This window comes from Excalfactoria chinensis, chromosome 25 (genome assembly GCF_039878825.1).
Source record: "Excalfactoria chinensis isolate bCotChi1 chromosome 25, bCotChi1.hap2, whole genome shotgun sequence".
Taxonomy (NCBI): domain Eukaryota; kingdom Metazoa; phylum Chordata; class Aves; order Galliformes; family Phasianidae; genus Excalfactoria; species Excalfactoria chinensis.
Genome location: NC_092849.1, coordinates 444,705 through 465,762, shown reverse-complemented (window position 1 = coordinate 465,762; position 21,058 = coordinate 444,705). Strand labels below are relative to the sequence as shown.

Here is a 21,058-nt window from a genome sequence, read left to right as displayed (position 1 = left end):
ACTGAGCTGTAAACATTGGCAGATTTTCCCTGCTACGTTGTTATGATATTAATAACTTCAGAATGTAGGTCTGCTGTAGCAAATCACCCACCTGGTTCATAAGGACTCGCTCAATTCGGCCCCATTAAGGGCTGCCCTTGGCACAATCAGCACTGAATTACCTGACTTCTCACTGTGCCTCCTCATAAAAGAAATGGAAAGTGGTTCAGCTTTGACTTACTTAAGGTCTATTTGCTTCTCTATTCACCATCTCAGTGTGTTGAGGTGTGTGTGTGTGGGTCTGGGGTTCATTACATGTAAAGGAGCTCGTTAAAGAATTATGTTCCAAGTCTATACGTGCATGTCCACTCTATCTTTCACATCCTGTAATTAATCACTCAGGAAAAAACAGCACGAGATCCTGTTGTTATGGGGCAGACTGCGTCTGCAATTACCCTGTGTGCCACATAAAAGTTCTGCTAAAATGTTAATTACTGCGTGAAGGAGCTTTCAGATCCCTTTGGCAACTCTTGCAGGCTTCTGCCTTTAATTAGAAGATATCTCGCTAAATATTGATAGCATGAGGCACAGCCACACATGGATGCTGTCTACTGGAAGCTCAGCAGCATCTCTCGTGCAGCCCAGCATAAGGGATGGATGCAGCCACTCCCCAACCTGCAGCACACCCTGACCCGGCTGCTGCAGGCTACTTGGTCCTTGTGAAGCTGATATTGGCTGCCAACGTTTTCTTTTTCCAATGAAAGAGCACTGAAATAACTGGAAATGCAATTACAGCTGCTGATGCACATCATATTTCTTGTACAGTTTACTGAGAATTATTTCCAGTTACTTAGCATTGTGGCTAATCTAAATGTTACCTCTGGGGACCTGATTATCTGCAGCAGTTACAACAAATGCACAGAGGCAATAGTTCATGGAGCAAACAGGGACTGGAGGTAAAAACCCACGTTTTCTGAGCGGAGCTTTTTGGCTGGACAGCCTCCATCGATGGGGTGAAGCATGTAATAGAGGCGAACTTTGCTGGCGTGTTTCCGACTCTGGAAAAGAAAAAAGGGGGGAAAAATAAAAAGGAAGAAATGAGGTTTCAAAAAGCAAAAGGCTCTTCAGCATACAAAACCAAACTGCGGTGACATTTCACATCATGTTGAGATGTGTCTCCAGGTGAAGAACGCCCACATCTCACAGAGGTGTCACAGAGCTCTCCCTGAGCTGAACTTACCACGGGCTCAGGGCATCTGCTGCCTGCACTGACAGCTTAGTGCTGCTCACAGCCCCTGGACAGGGGGAAATAGAAGAGGTGAGAGGAGAACAGCGTTTGTTAGCAGTTCATTTCCATTCCAGGAGAGACCAAAGAAGTCAGGGCCATTTGGCTTCAGGAGGAGATGGGACGGCATCAACAGAGATAAGATGCACACACGCGGAAGCCCGCAGTTCCTTCACATCCAGCAGAATAAAATACATAAAGGGAATAAAATCTCACTCTAGGAAATAAGCCAACCGATACCTGCCAAAGGTTTGAAAGAAATTTCCCCCCGCGGGTAAATTACCAGATAATTGTGCATTATGTGAAACCTCCTGCTCTGCTGGGAAGCAGCTGCTGCTGGCCCCATATCACCCTGCAGACAGCACTGCCAGGTCCAGCTGCAGCCAGAGAGCAGTGCTGGGGTTCTGTGTGCACAGGGAGGGAAAGGTTCTGCAGAGGGGAGCAGGGGGCACCTCCTGAGCAATAACTCCATTGGGGAGAGCAGCCTGCAGCCGCTAAACGTGGTGCATCCGCAGCCCAGGCGTGCATGGAAGCTATTATTATGCAAATGTTTCCCCCAATCTCCATTTCTGATTGCCTCGCAGAACAACGGCCCCATAATATTATAATTTCAGATCACAGATTTGCAATTTTAAGATATTAAATGATCATTAGCATGTACTGGAACATTCTTCCTTCCCGCGGTGTGAACCTGGAGCTAAATTTACACAGAGCTAAATTTGAATGCAGAAATGTGACGACGCGATAATTTTCCTTTTTTAATGGAGAAAATCAGTCAAGATAAATAATGAAAAATATCTCGCCCTTCCTGCTCTTCCTGCGTGCATTTAGGAAACGTTGTTTGGCCCTGGCAGAGCTCAGCTCTACGCCTGCTGCTCTGAATGGGGCACTGGAAACCCCAAAAGCTCCACCTCTCGGTGATTAGCAGCCTGGATGGCAGTGGCACAATTAAGAGATGACATGAGAAACGTTGGGAAGCCAACAGACAGGTGTGTGCTGTCTGACTGTGTGCAGCTACAGCCGCTCAACTCACTGCTTGCAAAGTTTTACTGTGTTTATTTGTGGGTCTAAAGTGCTTCTCGCTTTATTTATGCATTTGTTCAGACTTAAGAACGGCAAGAAAAAGGGATAACTTATGTTTGGCATCATTGCAAACAACACACTCCTTATGCAGCCCTATTATCCTGCGGTTCTAAAAGCAGAGCTTAAAATCATCTCTTCCCCCTGAGGAAGCAGAGGTAGCACAGCCCATTTGTCAGCCTGCGTTATCTCTGGCCTTCCCTACATTTACATGTGCATTTATCATTCTAACACCACAGCCTGAGCAAAGCAATGACCCTTAATGCGCTGCTCACCAAAGACCCTGCTGGTCTTCTCCTCTCCTCCACAGAGCCAGCAAACCCACTGCAGTGGTGACACTCAGGGAGGGCAAGCATTGGTAGCAATGCTCCACAACAGTGATGCTGAGCTGTGCAGGGTTTGCTGGGTTCCAGCCCTGGAGAACAGCTAGGAAAAGCAGCACTGCTGGTCGAGGAGGTGCTCACCACACACCCAATTGGGATGGATGGGATCAGAGCTCACACAGATCCCATTCTGGTCCCTCTCACAGCATGCAGGAGCCTCAGAAAACACAGATGTAAATCCAAGGTCTTCAACAAGAGCACTGCCTTTGAGCATGTCTGCTCATTCATCAATAGGCACCACAACTTCATCTTAAGAGTTTCTGTGTTCCTTGGTGTTCCTTTTGTAGATCTACAAAGCGTTCTGCCGAAGGCATTTTCACTTCAATCCTCTGTCTCCAGTGTCTGCAGACAGCTCCTGTAACAGGGAAGAAGTCTATAGACTACATCAGTACTGCACGCCTCAAAAACACCCCTCTGTGTGGGGTGGGGGAGCTCCGGAGGAGGCTGTTTTCACATAGCAACTGCAGGCTCCTGCACTGCAAGCTCACCTATTGCTGGAAGGCTCATCAATAAAATTAGGCAAATGGATCATTTATATCCATATCAAATCTATTCTAATCCCGAGGACTGTGGCAGAGGCAGCAGCAGCATCCCAGCAATTCAACCTCAACAAATGAAAGGGCTCTGCCCTACGTTATGCTAGGAAATGCAATCTGATTTTGCATAAATCGAGTTTTGCAACACAGCTCTGTCCTGAGCACACAGCAGGAGCAGACAATGCAGACTCTGTGGGCAGACAACAGCTGAGGACCCGTGGCTGCAGATGACCCTGGAATGGAGCAATGATTTCTGCTTTTGAAGCCAGAACAGCAAGGGATGAGAGATGAGAGCCTGGGCTTACAGAGGATTTGCTCACTTGCTGTAGTAACTGAACAGGTTTTTGTGCATTTCCCAGCAGCAGTGTCCTTGGGAAGGATCTCAGCAGGTCTCTGATAGAGACGTTGGCTCTGGGATTGCTGGGCAGCAGCCTGCAGCAGCCCCAGGGTCTGTTCCCACCCAGCACCGCTGACATGAGAAGACCTGACAGCTGCAGATATTTCACCAGCTTAGTCCCAACCACCTCACCAGGTTCAAACCGACCGCTCCGCTGCCTTCCTTGAACTGAGGTTGTTTCTGACCCACGTTCTCCAGTCCCACAGTTCATTCACTGCCTGCTCTGCACCACTGCACACAGCAGACCCTGGGCATAGACAGGGACAGGAGCAGGAAATGACAGCAAAAACTGTGAGGGCAGTACTAATGGCTGTGGCATCACTTCACCTGCAATAAATTCTTCCCCAGTTGGTTGGTTTTTAATCCTTTTAGCGTGCACTGTTACCTTCTTTTTTGTACGCCGTCTGTTTCTTAATCAAATCATCTCGAAACATGCAGTCACACAATTACATCAACTGCATCATCTGTATGTGCCCTACTTGCGACCTCCTCCAAAGAGATGAAGGTCAGCTCCCCAGTCCTCATGCAGAATGCCAACCACTGTGTCCCCATGGAATGGCCCTATGGAGCCCCTCCTGGAGCTGCACTGCCCCCAGGGACCCCTCCACTGGCCAAAAACCAGCACTGAGTGTGGGAACAGCCCCTTCTGGTCAACTGGGTTGCAAACAACTGGACCAGCTGACTCAGCATCACAACAGTCTGGATTTCAAAATCTATTTAGCAAACTTTCAAGTTTCTACCGGAATGGAACCAACTTCTCCCTCATTCTGTGATATAACAACATCCTCTGCTTGTTTAAAACAGAGGACACAAGTTATTTTCAGAAAGCTCCTTCCTTTTTTTGCCTCCCCTGCCCACACAACAAGCAAACACTATTGTCAGATCCCCGTTGGTCTCCAACTCCGTCTGTTATTCCAGACGCTGCTGGGTGCCAACGTCCTTTTTCTCTCTTTGTAATTTTCGCAAAGCCTCATTTATAATTGATGGTCATTTCTATCCACTTCCCCTTCTTCCTCCGGGAGTTAATGTTTTAAAATGTGCCTGTTCAGACTTGTGACTTTGTGGGCACACAGAGACGTGTCTGCAATTCCCAATTGCCTGCATCTGAATTTCCACCACCACCGGGAAAGGTTTCTTTATATCAACAGGTGGATGTGCTGCCAGTTTGGACATTAATATACCCACACAGCGGCAATTAACTGGTGAACTATTCAAACCTGCTCAGCGTGTATCCTCCACATTCATGGCCTGTCAAACCCAGAGCACTCCCTGCTCCTGAGCCCCATAGGAGCAGCCCTGCAGGGTGCCACGGGGACCCTCTGTGGGTTCATTCCATTGCCAGCCCCCAGCGATGGTCCTGGCACCGGGTGGGAAGCAGCACCAGAAGGGTTAATACAACCACAGCATCTCCCCACGGTGCTCACCCAGCAAACAGCAGCAGCTCCTGCTCTCATCGCATCTCCACGTGCTTGAAACAAATCACTTTTAAAGCATGTCAGTGCAAATCGCTGCTCTGCCCCCGTGCAGTACGTGGGCGGACTTTGTCACAACACAGAGACAACTGAAGGCTCTGCTTTCAAACACCTGGAACCCAAATCCAAACACGGCTTGTGAGTTTAAAATATTAAAGCAAAGCAGGAATCGATACCTGGTACACAGCAATGCCTCCCTGAGCACCATCAGCACAAAGCCATGTGCTGCTGCTTTCAGCCCAGAGCCACTCCAGCTGCTGGGGATGTCCCTGGTTCTGCTCTGTGACCTCTGCCCCATGAGACCATCCCTGCAGTGCGTTTGATTTCTGAGCAGAATTTGGGCTCTTTTTAGCCAGAAATGGGACTTGCACAGAGGAGCCATGGAAGGGAGCTGGGTGAGAAGGCTTTATCTGTGTTGCTGCTATTTAGCAATAGATTTGGACACTGGGAGTGCATTAAAAATAATGTTTAGCCATTAATGTTGACAACAGCACAGTAACACGGAGCCTCATAAAGTACCAGCTGAAGCTAAAGAGGTTTTCTGGAGCAGCTCACACCGCACTGCTGAGCACATACTGAGTGCAGAGAAGGGAAGGGGCATCACAGCAGCCCCCCCATAACTGCTGACACCAATGCACACCTCCCACACACACTGCTGGGCCACACATACCTCGCTGTGCTTCCCTGGCTGCTGGCACGTGGCACAAAGTAGTGCAGGTGCTGAGGCAGCCTGCAGAAGGGCTCTGTGCTTACATACAAGAACTGAACAGCACCTACAGCATCTTTGCACCCAAACCGCACAGAAATTCTTTCTTTAGTCTCTTTGTAAAGTTGGAGCAGCCACTAAAAACTGGGTCATGTGCATCCACCACAGCAAAGCCAATTCTCCACAGCTGTGGGGAAGGACATAGGAACGTTTGGACGCGTTCTCTCCTCCTCCAGCCCCTATGAAATTAAAGGCTGCTTTCCCTAACACAAACCCAAGGGACAAACAGCGATGCTAGCACCGCTGGCATTCCTTCACCAGCTCACAGCAGGCACCAGTATGTCTTTGCTGACCCCCCCACCCTGGAAACACCCACAGCATCCCCTGTAGGGAGCTCCCACCAGGCACAGAACATCCCTGCCCACTGTGTACTGCTGCAACATGTATTTTGTTAACAGGAATTCGTGCTCTTAGGTTAATACGTGCACTGTGTTAATATTTCAGACACAGGATTGCCTTTCTGAGCACACACAACTTGCTCCTTAAAGCACCGAGGTGCCAATGGTAAACAATGTTTATTATTCCTCCAGACAAGCCATCATTCTATGCAAAGTATCCTGGAGCAGGACAGCCCCGTGGAAGCAGATTAAGTCGGGCACCACGCAGACGAGCAGCATTGATGGGGCTGTCAATACTGCCTGCTCTGCCCACCTGGCTGGGTGCTCAGCTCCCAGCAATGAGCCAAAGGCTTCAGTGCTGTATTTGTTCTCTGAGTTTGCACTGCATTTCAATTTTAATACACCTTGCCTCTGCCCTCCCCCTGCCTCCACAGCAAGCAATGAAGCAGCGCTCCTGCATGTCACAAGGTGAACCAATAACAGCACATCCAGGTGATATACTCCTGGGCATCTCTTCCCACCAGCCTGCTGTATTTCTTCATTTTAAATGAAAAATAAAGTACCATCTGAACACCTGAAGCAATAAAGATTACAATGAAGGGAAAGCTTTACAGCAGCTTAAGGATCAGCGTAGTGATGAGCACGCAGCTCAAGGTGGAACCTGAGAGCAACTTTGCATATCTGGTAATTTTCCTGCAAGATTTTCAAGGAGAAACTTGAAAATGAAAGTAAGATCTTTCTAATGGCTGGGAACACCTCTGTGCAGCAATGAGGACTCGGAGCTAACTAAAGAAGCTTATCTTTCTAATGTACAGAGCAGCACACCAGAGGGACTGCTACAGCCCTCTCTCAAAGACAGAGCTGGAAGGCAGCGTTCAATTATGGGTGATTGGATGCAGAAGAGCAGAAATCCTCTCTGGAGTGAAGGATTTTGGTGCAGTTGCAGCAGATGAACCACATTTCTTTCTCCTTCTCTGCTTGGCACATTCTATGGCACAGAGCACTCCCAACATTACTGCTGTCCTCTGATTTCTCCCACACGTGGCACCACAGCTCCACAGAGACAGAAAGGTGAGCAAAGGTCCAACAGATGTGTCAGAGAAAGCCAGAGACAGGGCTGCACAAAGCACATGAAATAAGGGAAGGATTTTGCTGTATGTCAGGTTGGAAGCAAAAATATGCTGCAAACACACTGATTCTTTTGTCATTTTTTCCACTACACTTGCCCTTGGAAATAATACCGCTTAATACTGTGTGACTGACATCAAATTATTTCTTATTCCTGGCAATGTAGTGCAGCAGGAGAAAAAAAGTGTTATTGGTTGATGACTTGGAGAAGGAGATGAGACAGCGATTGGAACTGCCTATTCCTGTTTGGCAAGATAAAACATCCCCCTTTCATAGACTGTTTTCCTCTATTTTCTTACAGAGAAATGTCTTATTCTGTAGGCACAAAGGAGCCAAGATCCCAACGCCTGGCACAAGGGCTGCAGATCTGGGCTGTGCTGAAGAGCCAAGGGCTGAGCTGCCCTTCTCCTTGAGCTCAGTGTGGGTAAAGGCACTGCTGGCCAAACCAAACCAACCACGGAGGAAAACGCTCCGCAGCCCAACAGGCACTGCAGGATGGTGGCACTGCCCTGCTGGGAGGTCACAGGAGAGGGCACACAAACATTACACCTCAGCCTGGAAATATATGGGAAAAAACCTTGTTTTCCGCTGTTTGCAAACATCTGCTAGGAATTAATGATTCAGCTCATAGTTACAATTACAGGCACAGGATGAAAAGGGATTGGCTGAGCACCCCACTGCTCGCGCATCACTGTTCCTGCAGCAACACTTCTGCCTCCGGTGGAGCAAAGCTTGGCAGCCACTCACCCGTTGGCCCGGAGCTGAAGGTGTCCCTGAGCTGCAGCCCTCCCTGCTGCCAGGCTGTGTGCTGCAGAGTGCAGCCAAGGGAGCACTTACAGGAAACGTCTCCAGGAGTTTGCCAAAGCAGACGCGTAAAGTGCCTTATAAATAAACGTGCATTATTGTTGTTGTTTACTAATGCAGCAGAGCATCCTTGGATACTGTGCACCCATTAAGCTTCCTGCACATCTCCTGTGGCCTCACGGAGACAAGTGTTTCTTCATTGCTAAACACTCACAGCAAAACTCCGGGGAAACTCCATCTCCAGGGTCTCGTATCACAGTCTGATTCTGCTGAATTGCTGCAGGCCCTCTCAGTGCAGCACATACAGAAGCAGGCCAAGGCACAGCCCAGCCTCTCCATCCCTGCAAATACACAGACCTTCACCCCCAGGCTCCCTACATGTATAACTGCAGGGGGGTTCAGACCCACAGCCCCAAGAAGCAGCATTGCCAGGCAGCAGTTTCCTTTCTGGACGGATCTCACAGCAGTGTGCCTTTCAGTAATTTCCTCCCTCGTTTAATAGGAATTTATTTAATTTTGTTTTGAAGATATGCAGTGCCGTTAATTGCTGTTCTAACATGTCTCTAATGATATATCCCTTCTAATTGTTTATTGCTTGCCTACCTCTTAAGTGCTTGAATGCATTCACAAATACTAATCTGTTCTCTGCACAATCAGCTATCCCGCTCAGCAAAGTATAGTGAAGCACATTTAATATAAAGGCTTGCATTTGTTTTGCAGAACTCCGTAGCAATCTCCTTGCTAGCTATGTTTCTTTGCAAACTGCCTTTTAGCAGAGGTCAGACTGTAGCCTATTGACTTTGCAGAGAGGAACTTTGGAGCCTTGTGTACCCGCTTAACAGGAGAGCAGCTGAAGCCACAGGTGAGAGAGGCACCGATGGAGCATCACAACCCAACAGCGGTGAACAAAGAGCATCCTACCTCGTAGTGGGCCACGCGCTGGGACTCAGATATTAGCTGTGCGCTGCACACTCTGCAGTAACTTTCAGTGAACAGCTCCTGGTCAATGTCAGATGATTTCATCTGTTCACAGCAACAAAGAGAAGAGATAACAAACAGATTTAGTTCCAAAGCATGGCAGAGGAGTTGTGTTTGATGGAGGTCCCTGAGGAGGCCAGCAGTCCTTGGCAGCACGGGAAGCATGCAGTGCCCCAGAACCTTCAGCTCTCTGCCCATGCAGGCACCCATAGGTGCCAAACCCTGCACTACAGCCACACTGAGCCCAGGCAGAACAAAAACCACCAGAAGGAGCTTCAGAGAGAGGAAATTCAAACCAAACCAAAACAAACACGAGTGCAATTCAAGAGGGAAATAGAGGCCAATGCTTTTTGACTAATGCCAAGATAAAGCGTCAATTAATTCTTAATCATAACAAACCCAGGCACAATGAAGACTGATAATGTAGCTTTTATGGCACTTATTCTGCTGATTGGGAAGGAAAACAACATGACAATAACCGAGTTATGAGCTCTCGTAGTTGAGGCAGGCAGGGGAGGCTCTGCCAGCTGTAGCAAAAAGCTCCTTTTGGTGTTCTGGATCTGCCAGACAAAAGGTGCAAAAGCCCAGAGCTCCCCTGCTGGTGCCCTCGCTCACTGACTCTGCAAATCACTGCTGCTTTACCCCTCTTTCTTCTTAGGTTTAATCTTCATTTACTCTGTCTGGAGTACTGCTGCACTGGGAAACTTTCAAAGACGCCAAAAGAACCTTTTAGGAGTACAAGTAGTGCTGCAAAATTGCATCAAAGGCAAAATAAAGTGGAAGAAACAACCTCTGAAATACAACAGATTGACACAAGGCAAACCAAAGAATCTCATTAAATCTTAATCCAGCAGCCAAGCAGAGGCATATCGCCTTCATCTGCATTCAGTCTGCAGCACTCACAGTATAAACTCTCACTGCAAAAATCAGAGTAAGTCAAAACTGCTCAGCATTAGCTCAGCCCTTCCTGCTCAGATAACAGATCCCAGGTCTATTCTGCCTCTAAATTACATGCATGTGAATGGAGCTGTACCCAACCCCTCCCCTTCATTGCAGCAGGGGCTAAATGGGCTTATCCAGGAACAAGATTTAATGCCTTTTCTCTAAGCAGTAACTTCAGATTCAGAGATAGGATTTGTTAGTTTCAATATTGTCTGCTCGGTTTCATGCACCATTGTTACAACAGAAGGATGAAATGCATCCCAACAGGTGAGTGCAGTGATTATGCTGACAACGTGAAAGCTCCGCAGCTTTGTGGAGTGATTCATGTGCAACTACTCAAGTTCCCTAATAAAGTCTCGCTGGAACAACAGACTCTAAAGTAATGCATCAGGAGCCCATGGCAGACTGTGTGTGACAATTAAATCAGTGTTAAAAAAGCCCAAATCTGTGGCTGGCCCTCTGCTCAGCAGACAGCAACATTCCCCTACCAGCACCCACTTGAACACAGCACCCTTGCAGAGCTACCACTAAATACCACAGCCTGTGAATAAGTTTGTATATCAGAAAGGCGCCAAGGAAACACGCAGCGAAACAAAGGCACACACACACACACATCTCTACATCACAGAAACCACACTACCACTGCTGCAGGACACTGGGGACCCTGCACAGCAACTGCAGGACTGTGCCAGCATCAGCTGGGTCCCACCTGCCCCCTGCAGAGGGGTCCAAACTGCAGGCAGCCCCACCGGTGCCATCTGTGCATGGCTGCAAGGGCTCCATCTGAAGCAAAGGCAGATCCCAGACACAAAGCCTGGGGGAAAAGAGAACAGTTCTGTTGTGTCACTCCCTGACCTAAAAACAGCATTTTCACGTGCTCCAGAAAGGCCTTTCCCCCCCCTCCCCTCACTGTGTCTCAGACACGCTCTGTATTGTTTTGTGGGTCAATGCCAGCAGTGATTTATTAACTTCCTCCACCTGAGAGTGTCATAAAGGGAGTCCACAAGCAATTAATATTTATACATTTCTAATCACTTAATTCCTTTTTAACTCTCCCTGACTACCAGCACCTGACAGCTCACAGAACTGCCAGGTCAGGACTATCCTCACCTGTAACCTTTGCCAGAAGGAATCCAGGTTGTTCCCCACCAGCAGCCCCAGCCTCATGCTGGAGAAGTGCAGACGCTGAGCAAGGAGAGATCTGTTCCCTGTACATTCCCAGAGGTTTTCTTGCTGGGAGCTGAGGAATTAATGTGTAATTCACACCTTGCCAGCCAGACTCAGTGAAGCACCAGGCTGCACTGCATGGTGTGAGCATCCAAAGCTCCCTGTCTGCTCCTCCTCAGGTGCAGATGCATGTGGTGGTGCTTCCACCACAACCATCACCCCTCCTGCTCTCCCCACAGCGGGGTTTATGACTCACTATTTCCTCATGCTGGCACTCAGGTTTTGCTGTTCCCCTCCTGTTCCGTAACCTCTGCACATATTGGCTCAGCACCTCCAGGAGTGGCACGCTGTCATGAGAGTCCTTGTTTTAAATACCTTCTGCCATATGGCCACGATTCTTCTCAGCAGTTTCAGTGACTACAACGGCTTAATGAAAATCAATTTGATGGGGCTGACTCCAGTTTTTGGCAACCATCAGGAAGATGCTACGTTGCATTCCGTTTTAGAGGAGAGAAATCAACATCTTGACACCAAAGACATCTCAGTGCTCTCTTCCAAACGTAACGGCTCCGTGATTCTATGACATGCCCCATATTGCTTCTATAAGGAGGTGTGCTGCAGCTGAAACCCAGCAGACGTGGACGTGTGCTATGCCATGCTGGGATGTGAGCCGTGGCAGTGGTGCTCCATCACTTCTCAGTGTGAATTTCTGCAGAGGCTCGTTTTTCATGTTGTACAGCCAAGCGCAGGAAAGGCTGTATTACACAGCACTGAATTCAGCAACTCTGTTTCTTGCAGTCAAAAGGAAAGAGACGTGGTCCCTTATACCATTTACTCTCAAGGGCTTTCATCACCTTCCCCAGAATTACCAGCTTCCAAAAGCTCTGCACTGGAGCACCAAAGAAGTGACGACTGAGCATGTGCATGAATGCCAAAAGCAAACAAGCCAAAAATTAAATGCCCCGATTTTCATTGTATGAATTATTTGTGACTGTCACTCTCTCACGGATTAACATCTCATGTAACACTTCCTGTTATCTTCAGTTGTTTAATTTGTCTTGCAACAAGGACAAAAAAAAAAAGTCTGTGCTAATAATTAATGTGCTTTCAGCAACTGTGTCACCGCACTTACAAGAAAGCATCTGAAGAAATGCAAAACACTGCCTTTTGAAGTGCTGTATTTCAGCACTGTGATGGATGGCTGAGCCCGTTCCATGAGTTCAGTTCTCAGGCTGCATGCTTTGGGGTTCAGCTTGCTCTGCTCCAAACCAAACTGCTCTCTGCTCCTCCAGCTGTGCTGCACATCTGCCTGCACCCCTTCCAATGCTTCACTTTCCCTGCAATTCTTCCCTGGTTCAGGGTTCATCCACCACCTCCCTCCTTCTCTCCTCTCTCTTGAAATCCTCTCCAGCGTCAATTTGCCTCACTCCTGCCTTCAGTCTTTGATGCATTTTGACACGCCTTATTGGAGCTTTGAAAATCAGAACAAGATTGTGTGTGGCATGAGCTGGAGAGCAGGAGAAACGCAGCACGTGTCTGCTGCATGTGTCAAAACACAGAGGAAAGGCTCAGGGGGGTGACACGGAGGAGATGGAACACAGACTCAACCTCAGACCAGCACTGCACAACTTCCCCATCAGCTCTGTGCCAGGACCCACCTCAATAGAGACTCAGACAGCAAAGGAAAGTGCGTGCATGCAGCAGAGAGCACAACCCAGTGCCACGGATTGCTGCAGGGGTGGCAGAGGTGGGTGCTGCAGGGTTTCAAGGGAGGTACACTGCAACTGGGAGAGCAGCACCATCCCTACAATGTGTGCAGCTGGTTATACCTACAGATTGTTTTGATTATTCACACCGCCCGGTGCGGCAGAATTTAATTGTGAATATGCTGACTTGAATGAAAATACATTTCAAAAGCAGATAGATCTATTGTGACTGATTTAATAAAGTTTGTGGGAACAGCACTAAGAGCAATCGTATTTCGTGCCTCACAGCAGCTGCTCTGTGCCCAGCACACCTCAAGGACGAGGCTTTGGCACCTGCCCCAGAGCATCCCAGTTGTGCAGCTTAGGCCTTGTCAGCAGGGATGTGCCCAAAAGAAGGGGCCAAAGCAACCCTTGTGCAAGCTCTGGGGATAAAAGGGATGATACAGCCTAAAGGCAGCAGAAGGACTCACTCATACCGGGATGCAGGAGCAGAGGGGGGCAGGAAACTGCTGCCCAGGGGCTGTGTGCTGCACGGCGGGCATCGCAGGGCTGGCACTGGGTGCCCAGCAGGCTGGCACACTGCAAAGCCAGGGTTACCATGTGATGCTCGTGGTTGCTATGGAAACAGTAGTTTCTCATGGAAAACGTGCATCAATAGTCCCCGTGCCTCCCAGAGCAGAGCACAGTCAGCAGTGCCAGGGTGCAGGCACACGGGTCATGAGCTGCCCAGTGCTGGGTGCCAGGGCTGTGCTGCAGAGTGCCGTGCTGCTCAGCCCCCACGTGCAGTCCCTACCAGCACAGCACCACCTCAGTCTCTGGGTAAGCAGGACCTACTTTTCCCTAATGATGTACAAAGCGGCAGGAAACGAGTCAAGCTGAATCCCGTGCCTGCAGCTCGGCAGCCTCTGGTGCTTTGCATAATCAGTGCTTGTCATTCCCCATCAGCTTCAGCTCGGAAACCCAGGAGGCAAAGCCCTGTAAGGTGCCAATGAGCTTAGAAGAATCCTTTGGAGAACAAATCTGTCCATCACTGATGGGGATTATTTTAATACTGTATTCCTTGATAAAAGTCTGCACGCTGGCCTCGCTGACTGAGCTAAAGCACCTCTACAGAAAACAGCTTCAGCCTCAACAGCACAAACTCCACATCAGTTTAATGTCACCAACTGTTTGAACTCAGCTGCTCGAGGTGGCCCACTGGCACTGCCCAGACCCCCCTCCCCACTGCACTGACCCATGGACCTCGCTCCCTCCGGCTCCGGTCCACTGCTGTAGCAGAGCTTTTCGTAATCAATGAAGTAATTGAGAAAGCAGACACCAGGAATGCAAATGCTGTGCATCTCAGTTCCCTCGTTAGCATGGAGCAGCTAAACCTCTGGCCTAATTTAATTGCACTTCCAAATTCCACGGCCTCTAAAGGGTATCAGCAGATTTCATTAAACATCTTCCTATTATCATGTAATCTGTCAATTAACTTTGCATGCAACAGCAAGGAGATTTACCTTAAGTAAAACATAAAACATTCGAGTTCCTCCTCGAGCCTTTTCTTTTTCTTCCTCTACCATTGATTTTTGAAAAGAAATTCCTGTGTTTGCATTTGTGTTCTTTAAAGAAGAAGGATCATCTCACACACAACAGACCTCTATTTTCTCCCTCATCACCAGATGAGCAATGAGAAATGGTTAATCAATGCCCATTGTAGTATTCCTCGTGTGAAAGGGTCTCCAGAAATGCAAACTGTCCTATTTTTGGCAGGGAGAAATGAGCTGCAGTTGCAGAAGGGCTGTAGAGCCAGGCAGGGAGGGCCTCACCTCTCTGCACTGCCTGAGGACTCCCATTCCTATGTGATTTATCAGTGGCACTGAGAAGCAGTGGAAAGGTATTAAAACAAGGTGATATATTTTATGCAATTTCAGTTTTCAAAGTGAGGTTTGTCAATTCTCACAGCGAAGCAGCAACAGAACTCACTCGGCTTCAGAACAAAAAAGCCCCAAATGCCAACCAGACTGCATTACAGAGAGAGATTATGGAAATGCTGAGGAGTTTTGTAAATGTGGAACAGCGACAATACCTGCAGATGGCACTGAGCTGATGGCACTGAGCTGATGGCACTGAGCTGATGGCACTGAGCTGCACCCTGCTTTGCAGAGTTCTTCCTCACTGTGCAGCAAAGTGGTGCCCTGCAAAGCAGCACCACGCACCACTCCAGCACCAAAGATGCCTGCTAGTCCCAGAGGGAAAGCAGCAGGCCCTGTACACCAGCACACCACGATGCAAACCCAGAGCAGGAGCACACACACAGAATCACACAGAATGACCCGGGTTGGAAGGGACCTCAAGGATCATGTAGTTCCAACCCCCAAAGGAGGGTTGGTCCCCCCGAGGAGCAGCTCGGCCGCCAGCACAGGGGCTGTGCACATGCACAACAACACCTAGACATTTTTTGCATGATGGGAAGGAGCTACCCCCGATTGCTCTGATCCCTGCTGCTTGCAAAAAGAGCATGGATGCATCCAGGCATGGAGCAATGCAGGGTTCTCGGCCATGCTGCACAGCATGCAGTGCAGCAGCGCGTGGAGGGCAGGCAGAGCTGTGCCGCCCCTGCTAACACCATCACTTCACATGTGCTTATTATATTTCTAATAATAGAGGAGTTCACCCAACATCCTGTACAACAGGGGGTTTAGCTGATTAATTTACGGCTTTGGAAGCCGTGGGTGTTTGATTCCATCCCATTCTGGAGTTTCTGACAAGCTGCTCTGGGTGCTGCAGATTCAGCCTCAGAGCTTTTCCCATTTGCTTTATGTAATTTTGAAACCAGTGTGCTCTGAATATTAGCAGCCAGCTGCTGAGCGGTGTGTCTGTAGCTCTACCCTTTATGACAGCCTTAAATGCCCATGTCTCACTTTGCCACAAGTCCTCCCACTGGTTTTAAGCGGCTGGATCAAATTGAGGAGCAGTTTCAAGTTCACACGGCAGCTCTCTGTGTCTCCAGCATTGGTATCACCTTCCACAAGGCACACATGCAGCTCCATTGCACCCAGGACCATGGGCAGGTATGTGCCTTAACACACATACGTGGTGGAGAGCCCGACAGCCAGGCACGTCTCCCATGGGCACATCGAGGCACAAAGCCATCAGGCACTGCACAAACAGGCAAGCTGTAATATTGAGAATATTCATCTCCAGCCATTCCCAGTTAATGGCACAAAACAAACTGTCAAGAAAAATGGGAACATTACAGTAACGACAACAACAAATTAAATCCTAATGCGATTAGAGAGCAATTAGGGATCTGTCCTCTGGGAGCATTTTGGAACTCGGGGTCTTTCTCAATATCTGATCTCTCTGCAACTTTCTTTCTTTCTAATTAATAAAACACGAGTGTCCCAGCTCCCCCCAAGCCAGGAAAAATGCCATCCTCCTGCTCTGCAGGAGCAGATGGTGGTGCAGGTAGAAGTGTTCACACCTCTGAGCTGCAGCTGTCAGCTGAATGCGGAGCAACGGCAGTGGGAACAGAAATCCCTCCATGCAGCTGTTGCAGTTGACCAGGATCACACAGACCCAAACGTTCTCCTGCAAGGACCAGGTGGGAAGCATGAGTAGAAAGCAAAGCAGGAGTGACCATAGATAAAACGTATTTCCCCTGTGCACAACTTCTACAAAGGCCACAGTCCATACAGATAGTTATTAATTCCTCTTCTAAACTGCCTAAGGATAAGCACACTCAAATTGCTCCAGTGCGCTGCAAAAGGAGCAGGATGGCCTTTGGGCATCGGTCTCTGCTCCATCCTGGCATGGGGGACTTCCAGCATCCTCAGTGCCATACGACCACACTGGCAAAGTCTGGGGAGAGCGATCTGCACGTCCTTCATCAGGGGACAGGGGACACTGAGCTTGGTGCCAACACAGTGCCCAAGAAAATACAATGGAACTGAAAGAAAGAGGCAAAGATGCAACATCCCCCAAGCCTGCATCTCTCCAGGCTCATCCACAGGCTGCCTGAAGGTCAAAGCTGCTAAACCAACGCAGCAACACCTGGCTCTGCTAAACCTTCCCCTGTAGATGCAAATACAGTAAATCTCACTGCAGAGGTGGCAGCGTGGCGTGGGGGGAAACCTTCCCCCTGTTTCCTGAAGCTGCTGCTGTTCCCAGGATGGGTCCTTCCACACCATGCAGCTCCTGCACCTGCCAGAAAAGGGCATTTTGCACAAGTTGTAAAGGAAGAACTGAACTTCCATGCGGTGCCATCAGGAAATCAACTGCCTCTGCACTCAGCACTGAGCAATGGAGGGAGATTGGCCCCCTGAAATGTATCCATTTCTGTACCCAAATCCACCCTTGGGAGCATCTGGGACCAGGTTTTGGCCTAGAAATTGGCCCACTTCTGATCTCTCGATGTGGTTCTGGGTTTCACATCCCACTGTGCTCCTTAGGAGCTTAACCCAGATATGGCACAGCACTCAGACAAGACCTGGCAGTGCTGGCCTCTCTGTGCACCTCAGTCCCAAAGCAGCTGGAAGGTAAACCCACAACAAGAATGGTCTGGGCACCAATGCTTCCAACTGTGCACATACCAGAGGGAAGTGTCACATCAGCGGGGGTCAGCAGCTGCAATAAACCCACTGCAAATGGGTATCAACAGGCAGGTAGCAACAAAACATCTACGCAGAGCAAACCCTTCCAAGAATGGTTAGCGGTCAGGCAGCAACGCTAAGAAAACCTGCTGGGTGGATGTGCACTGCAGCACACCTGAGAAAGCAGAGGTGCAGCACTCCAGCTCTTCTGGGCTCTTCATGGCTCCAGCACAGCAGGAAGAGCAGAGGAGGGCAGGAGAACCAGAGGGAGGATGGGGAGGAAAGTTACAACAGAGCAACACAGAGCAAAGAGAAGTGACTTCTGAAAACATGCACACCCAGGTTGGGCAGGTACAGATAGAAGCACTAACTGTTATGAGGGAATAAGGATTAATTACTCGGAGTGACTCAGAAGTGACTAAGACTGATCAGAAGAAATCAAGTCGTGTTTTGGGCAACATCCACCCCAGGGAGAGGGATGCAGAAGGCAGTGGAGCAGGTGCAGGGGCACCAAGATCAAGAGGTTTCTGACTGATGGGTATTCTCCTTCTGGGGGGCAGAGAGCTTCCACTCTCACTGCTTCTGATCAAATGTTGTGGGGAGACCCATTTTCCAATCTCACCCTAAAATGCTCCTGCACTTCTCCTCCCTCCTGTCCCTTCCTATGGGAGATGAGTCACCGTCTAGCAACCTTTATCAAAATACCTCTTATGGAACCATCTATTGCAGTACCAGGGATAGCAGAAGGAGACCCCCCACTCAGCGCTCCTTTCCCCTGCACTGAACCCCTCCTGCCCTGCACCCCATGGCTCAGAGCCTCCCGTTTGTGTTTTGCAGTCAGACAGCACGTGCTCGTGTGAGAGCCAACAGCACGATCTGCAGAAAATGCAAACTGTGGGTTTTGAACTGCCTGCTCCAGGCTTTGCAAATCTTGTTCTGCACCCAGTCAATGCACACTAAGGTCACTCCAGTACTACCAGGGGATGGAAAAGGAGCATGTGGCTGCCTGAAGGGCAGCACTAGGGCACATTCCTGGTCAGGTGCTACCAGTCCGTGGATAGGGATCACCAACAATTCAGATGTCCCAAGAGTCATTACAAGAGAGCTCTCAGGCAGCTCAAATGGCAGTGCTCATGGTGCATGAGGACAGCTGTCCTGAAGCTTAGACCTGCAGACAGCTCCAGTGCAACACGTGGGGTCAGCTGAACCCAGGAGCACACCGAGCCCCCCCATCAGCCACTGCTGCAATTTTGCTGCTGCTTTCCCTGTGGGTTCTTCAGCAGTGCTCGGCTCAGGGCAGGCCAGGGGCGGCCGTCCCACTGCTCAGCTACCTCCCCAAAACCTGCTTTTGCACTCAAAGCAGTGCTGGCCTGGGAAGTTCTCCAAACTTTAAGAGCAGCAGAGACAAATGCTGGTTTCCTGCATCTGCAGACATCAAGTCTGCAGTCCAAGGAGCTTGCTTTGCGAGCTACGCTGGGGAAAAGCCTGTGCAAAGCCCACTCAGTAAAAGCAGCCCTCATTTCTGCAGATCAACCAATGCAGGACAAAGTCCCCACCAAGGCACCAACTCAACTCCAGGCACATGCAAACAGGTGGATGTTTTGCTCCATAGCATCACTGGAGAGCAACCTGGCACCCAGCAGGCTCTGGGTCACACACAATGCACGCTGGCCACTTCTGACCTCTGGCACAGCATGAGGGAAGCACAGCAGTGCTGGTGGGCCTCGCATGCAGGCTATGGCTCAGAAGCAGCACCAAAACTACCCCAGCTACCCCGTACACCCGGTACCGCATCCCAGCATCACCGTGCATCCCTCCCACCGCGTTCAGACGGGTGCTGTCACTGCACAGCGCTGATTCCCCCATAAACTTTCCTCCAACTCTAAGCAGCAATCAAGCAACAAGCAGCACAAGAGCCGAGAGGAGGGGCGGTACCTTCGTGTCGCCGATGTGCAGAGGGGAACGGCTGCTCCTGCGGTGCTGCCGGGATAGGAGCGCGTTGGAGCCGCAGTCCCAGCTCTCCTCTCCCCACGAACAGATCTCTCAGTCGCCCAGACCAACTGTGCTGGAAAGGCACTCGGTTTCATCTGCTGGAGCTCCAGCTCCACCCCTAGCAGCAGCGATTGGCTCCGTGGTGCTCTGCAAGGCTGCGCTGGCCCCGACAGCCTCCCTCCAGCTCGAGCTCCTGAGACCATCGGGAGCTTCCCGGAGCAGTAACCAGAGGAGAGCAGTTATCAAGGGGATGGGTTCATCCCCGGACCAAGAGCTGTCACAGGTTCCTTCAGGCAGGGCTGACACGATGCTGAAGCCAAAGAACATACGCTCGAGGCCAGCAGCAGACGAGAGTGTGGCAACAAATGGGGGAAGGAGAAACAAAGGGATGCAGAGCCCTTCAAACCACATGCAATGAGAGGACAGTACCTAATGCAGCATCATGCACACAGGTCTGGAAGTCTGTAATGCACAGCCAGGCTTACACTAAACAGGGCTCTTTGAAACAGGTAATCTGGTAAGCAAAGTGGGCATTCATTCTTTTGTAAGGAGCATCTTCCAGGCATGCCCAGCTCACAGCTCGGGCTGAACAACCCAGGCACCACGGTGAACACAGGCACAATCTCCTGCATCTTTCTTCTGCCAACACAAAGCCTCCGAGACGCCGCCGTCTCTCCGCCCTCCTTTCTGCTCCTAGCAAAAAAAAGATGCTGAGGACTGGCTGGGTTCCACCCAGTGTTTCTGTCCCCGTTCAGCAGACTTGGCAGCACCGCCTGTGCCTGCACGTGAGTCCCAGCTAAAGCAGCTGCAATAGGGGCCAGGAGCTGCCCTTGGCCCTGCTGGGACCCGCGGGTGATGCCTGGTGGGTGAGCAGCAGTGCTGGATGCTCACACAGCCCCTTCCTGCAGCTTTGTCTGACTGAGCCCCACCTGTTTGGTTTGGGAGAGGATCAGAGAGCTGAGGATAGTCCTCAAACAGCTGCTTATCCCTCTGCCTTCTCAGCAGCTCATAAATATTCTCTTTGATGCTGTGATAATTCCTTTTGTGTTTCGTAGGCCAATTAATTTGGAGACTTAAGAAACACACACACACAGAATATCAGAGATCTGTTACTATTTTGATTTATATTTAAAACCAGATCTCCTCAGACACAACAACAACGTTATAGTGACACTCAGAGAGCACTACGATCCTTATTTCTGCATGGAATGCCTCAAGGAGCTAAAAGCACATTCTCTTGGCACAGTAGGATGGAACTACTCACAAAGGTGGGGCAGAGGTGTTCCAAACCAATGGATTTGGGTTGTGCAAGAATCAGGCTGAGCCACACTGCTGTGCTGGGTGTCTGGAACATTCACTTCAGTGTGAGATGGTCTTTAAATCACCCAGAGGACTATGATGCTTCCTGATCCTGTCTGGCTTTTTAGCTGCAAATGCTCCTTAGCATTTTTAAGCCTTAAAAAGTAAGCATCCTTGGTTATTAAGCCATGTATCTAAGCATCCAAAACTCACACAAACTCCTCCAAGT

General features: G+C 49.6%; 1 protein-coding gene across 1 annotated transcript in view; it reads right to left on the bottom strand.

Moving 5' to 3' along the window:
* The window catches only part of ZMAT4 (zinc finger matrin-type 4), a 43,419-nt gene extending 23,201 nt beyond the window's left edge, over positions 1 to 20,218 (bottom strand). Inside the window, exons 1-3 of the mRNA XM_072357033.1 lie at positions 19,474 to 20,218; positions 9,090 to 9,191; positions 948 to 1,037 (exon numbers count right to left, since the gene is read on the bottom strand). Of these exons, the coding sequence (XP_072213134.1) occupies positions 948 to 1,037; positions 9,090 to 9,191 (192 nt within the window). The 5' untranslated portion in view covers positions 19,474 to 20,218. The remainder of the gene's footprint in view (positions 1 to 947; positions 1,038 to 9,089; positions 9,192 to 19,473) is intronic.
* Between the last annotated feature and the right edge of the window lie 840 nt (positions 20,219 to 21,058).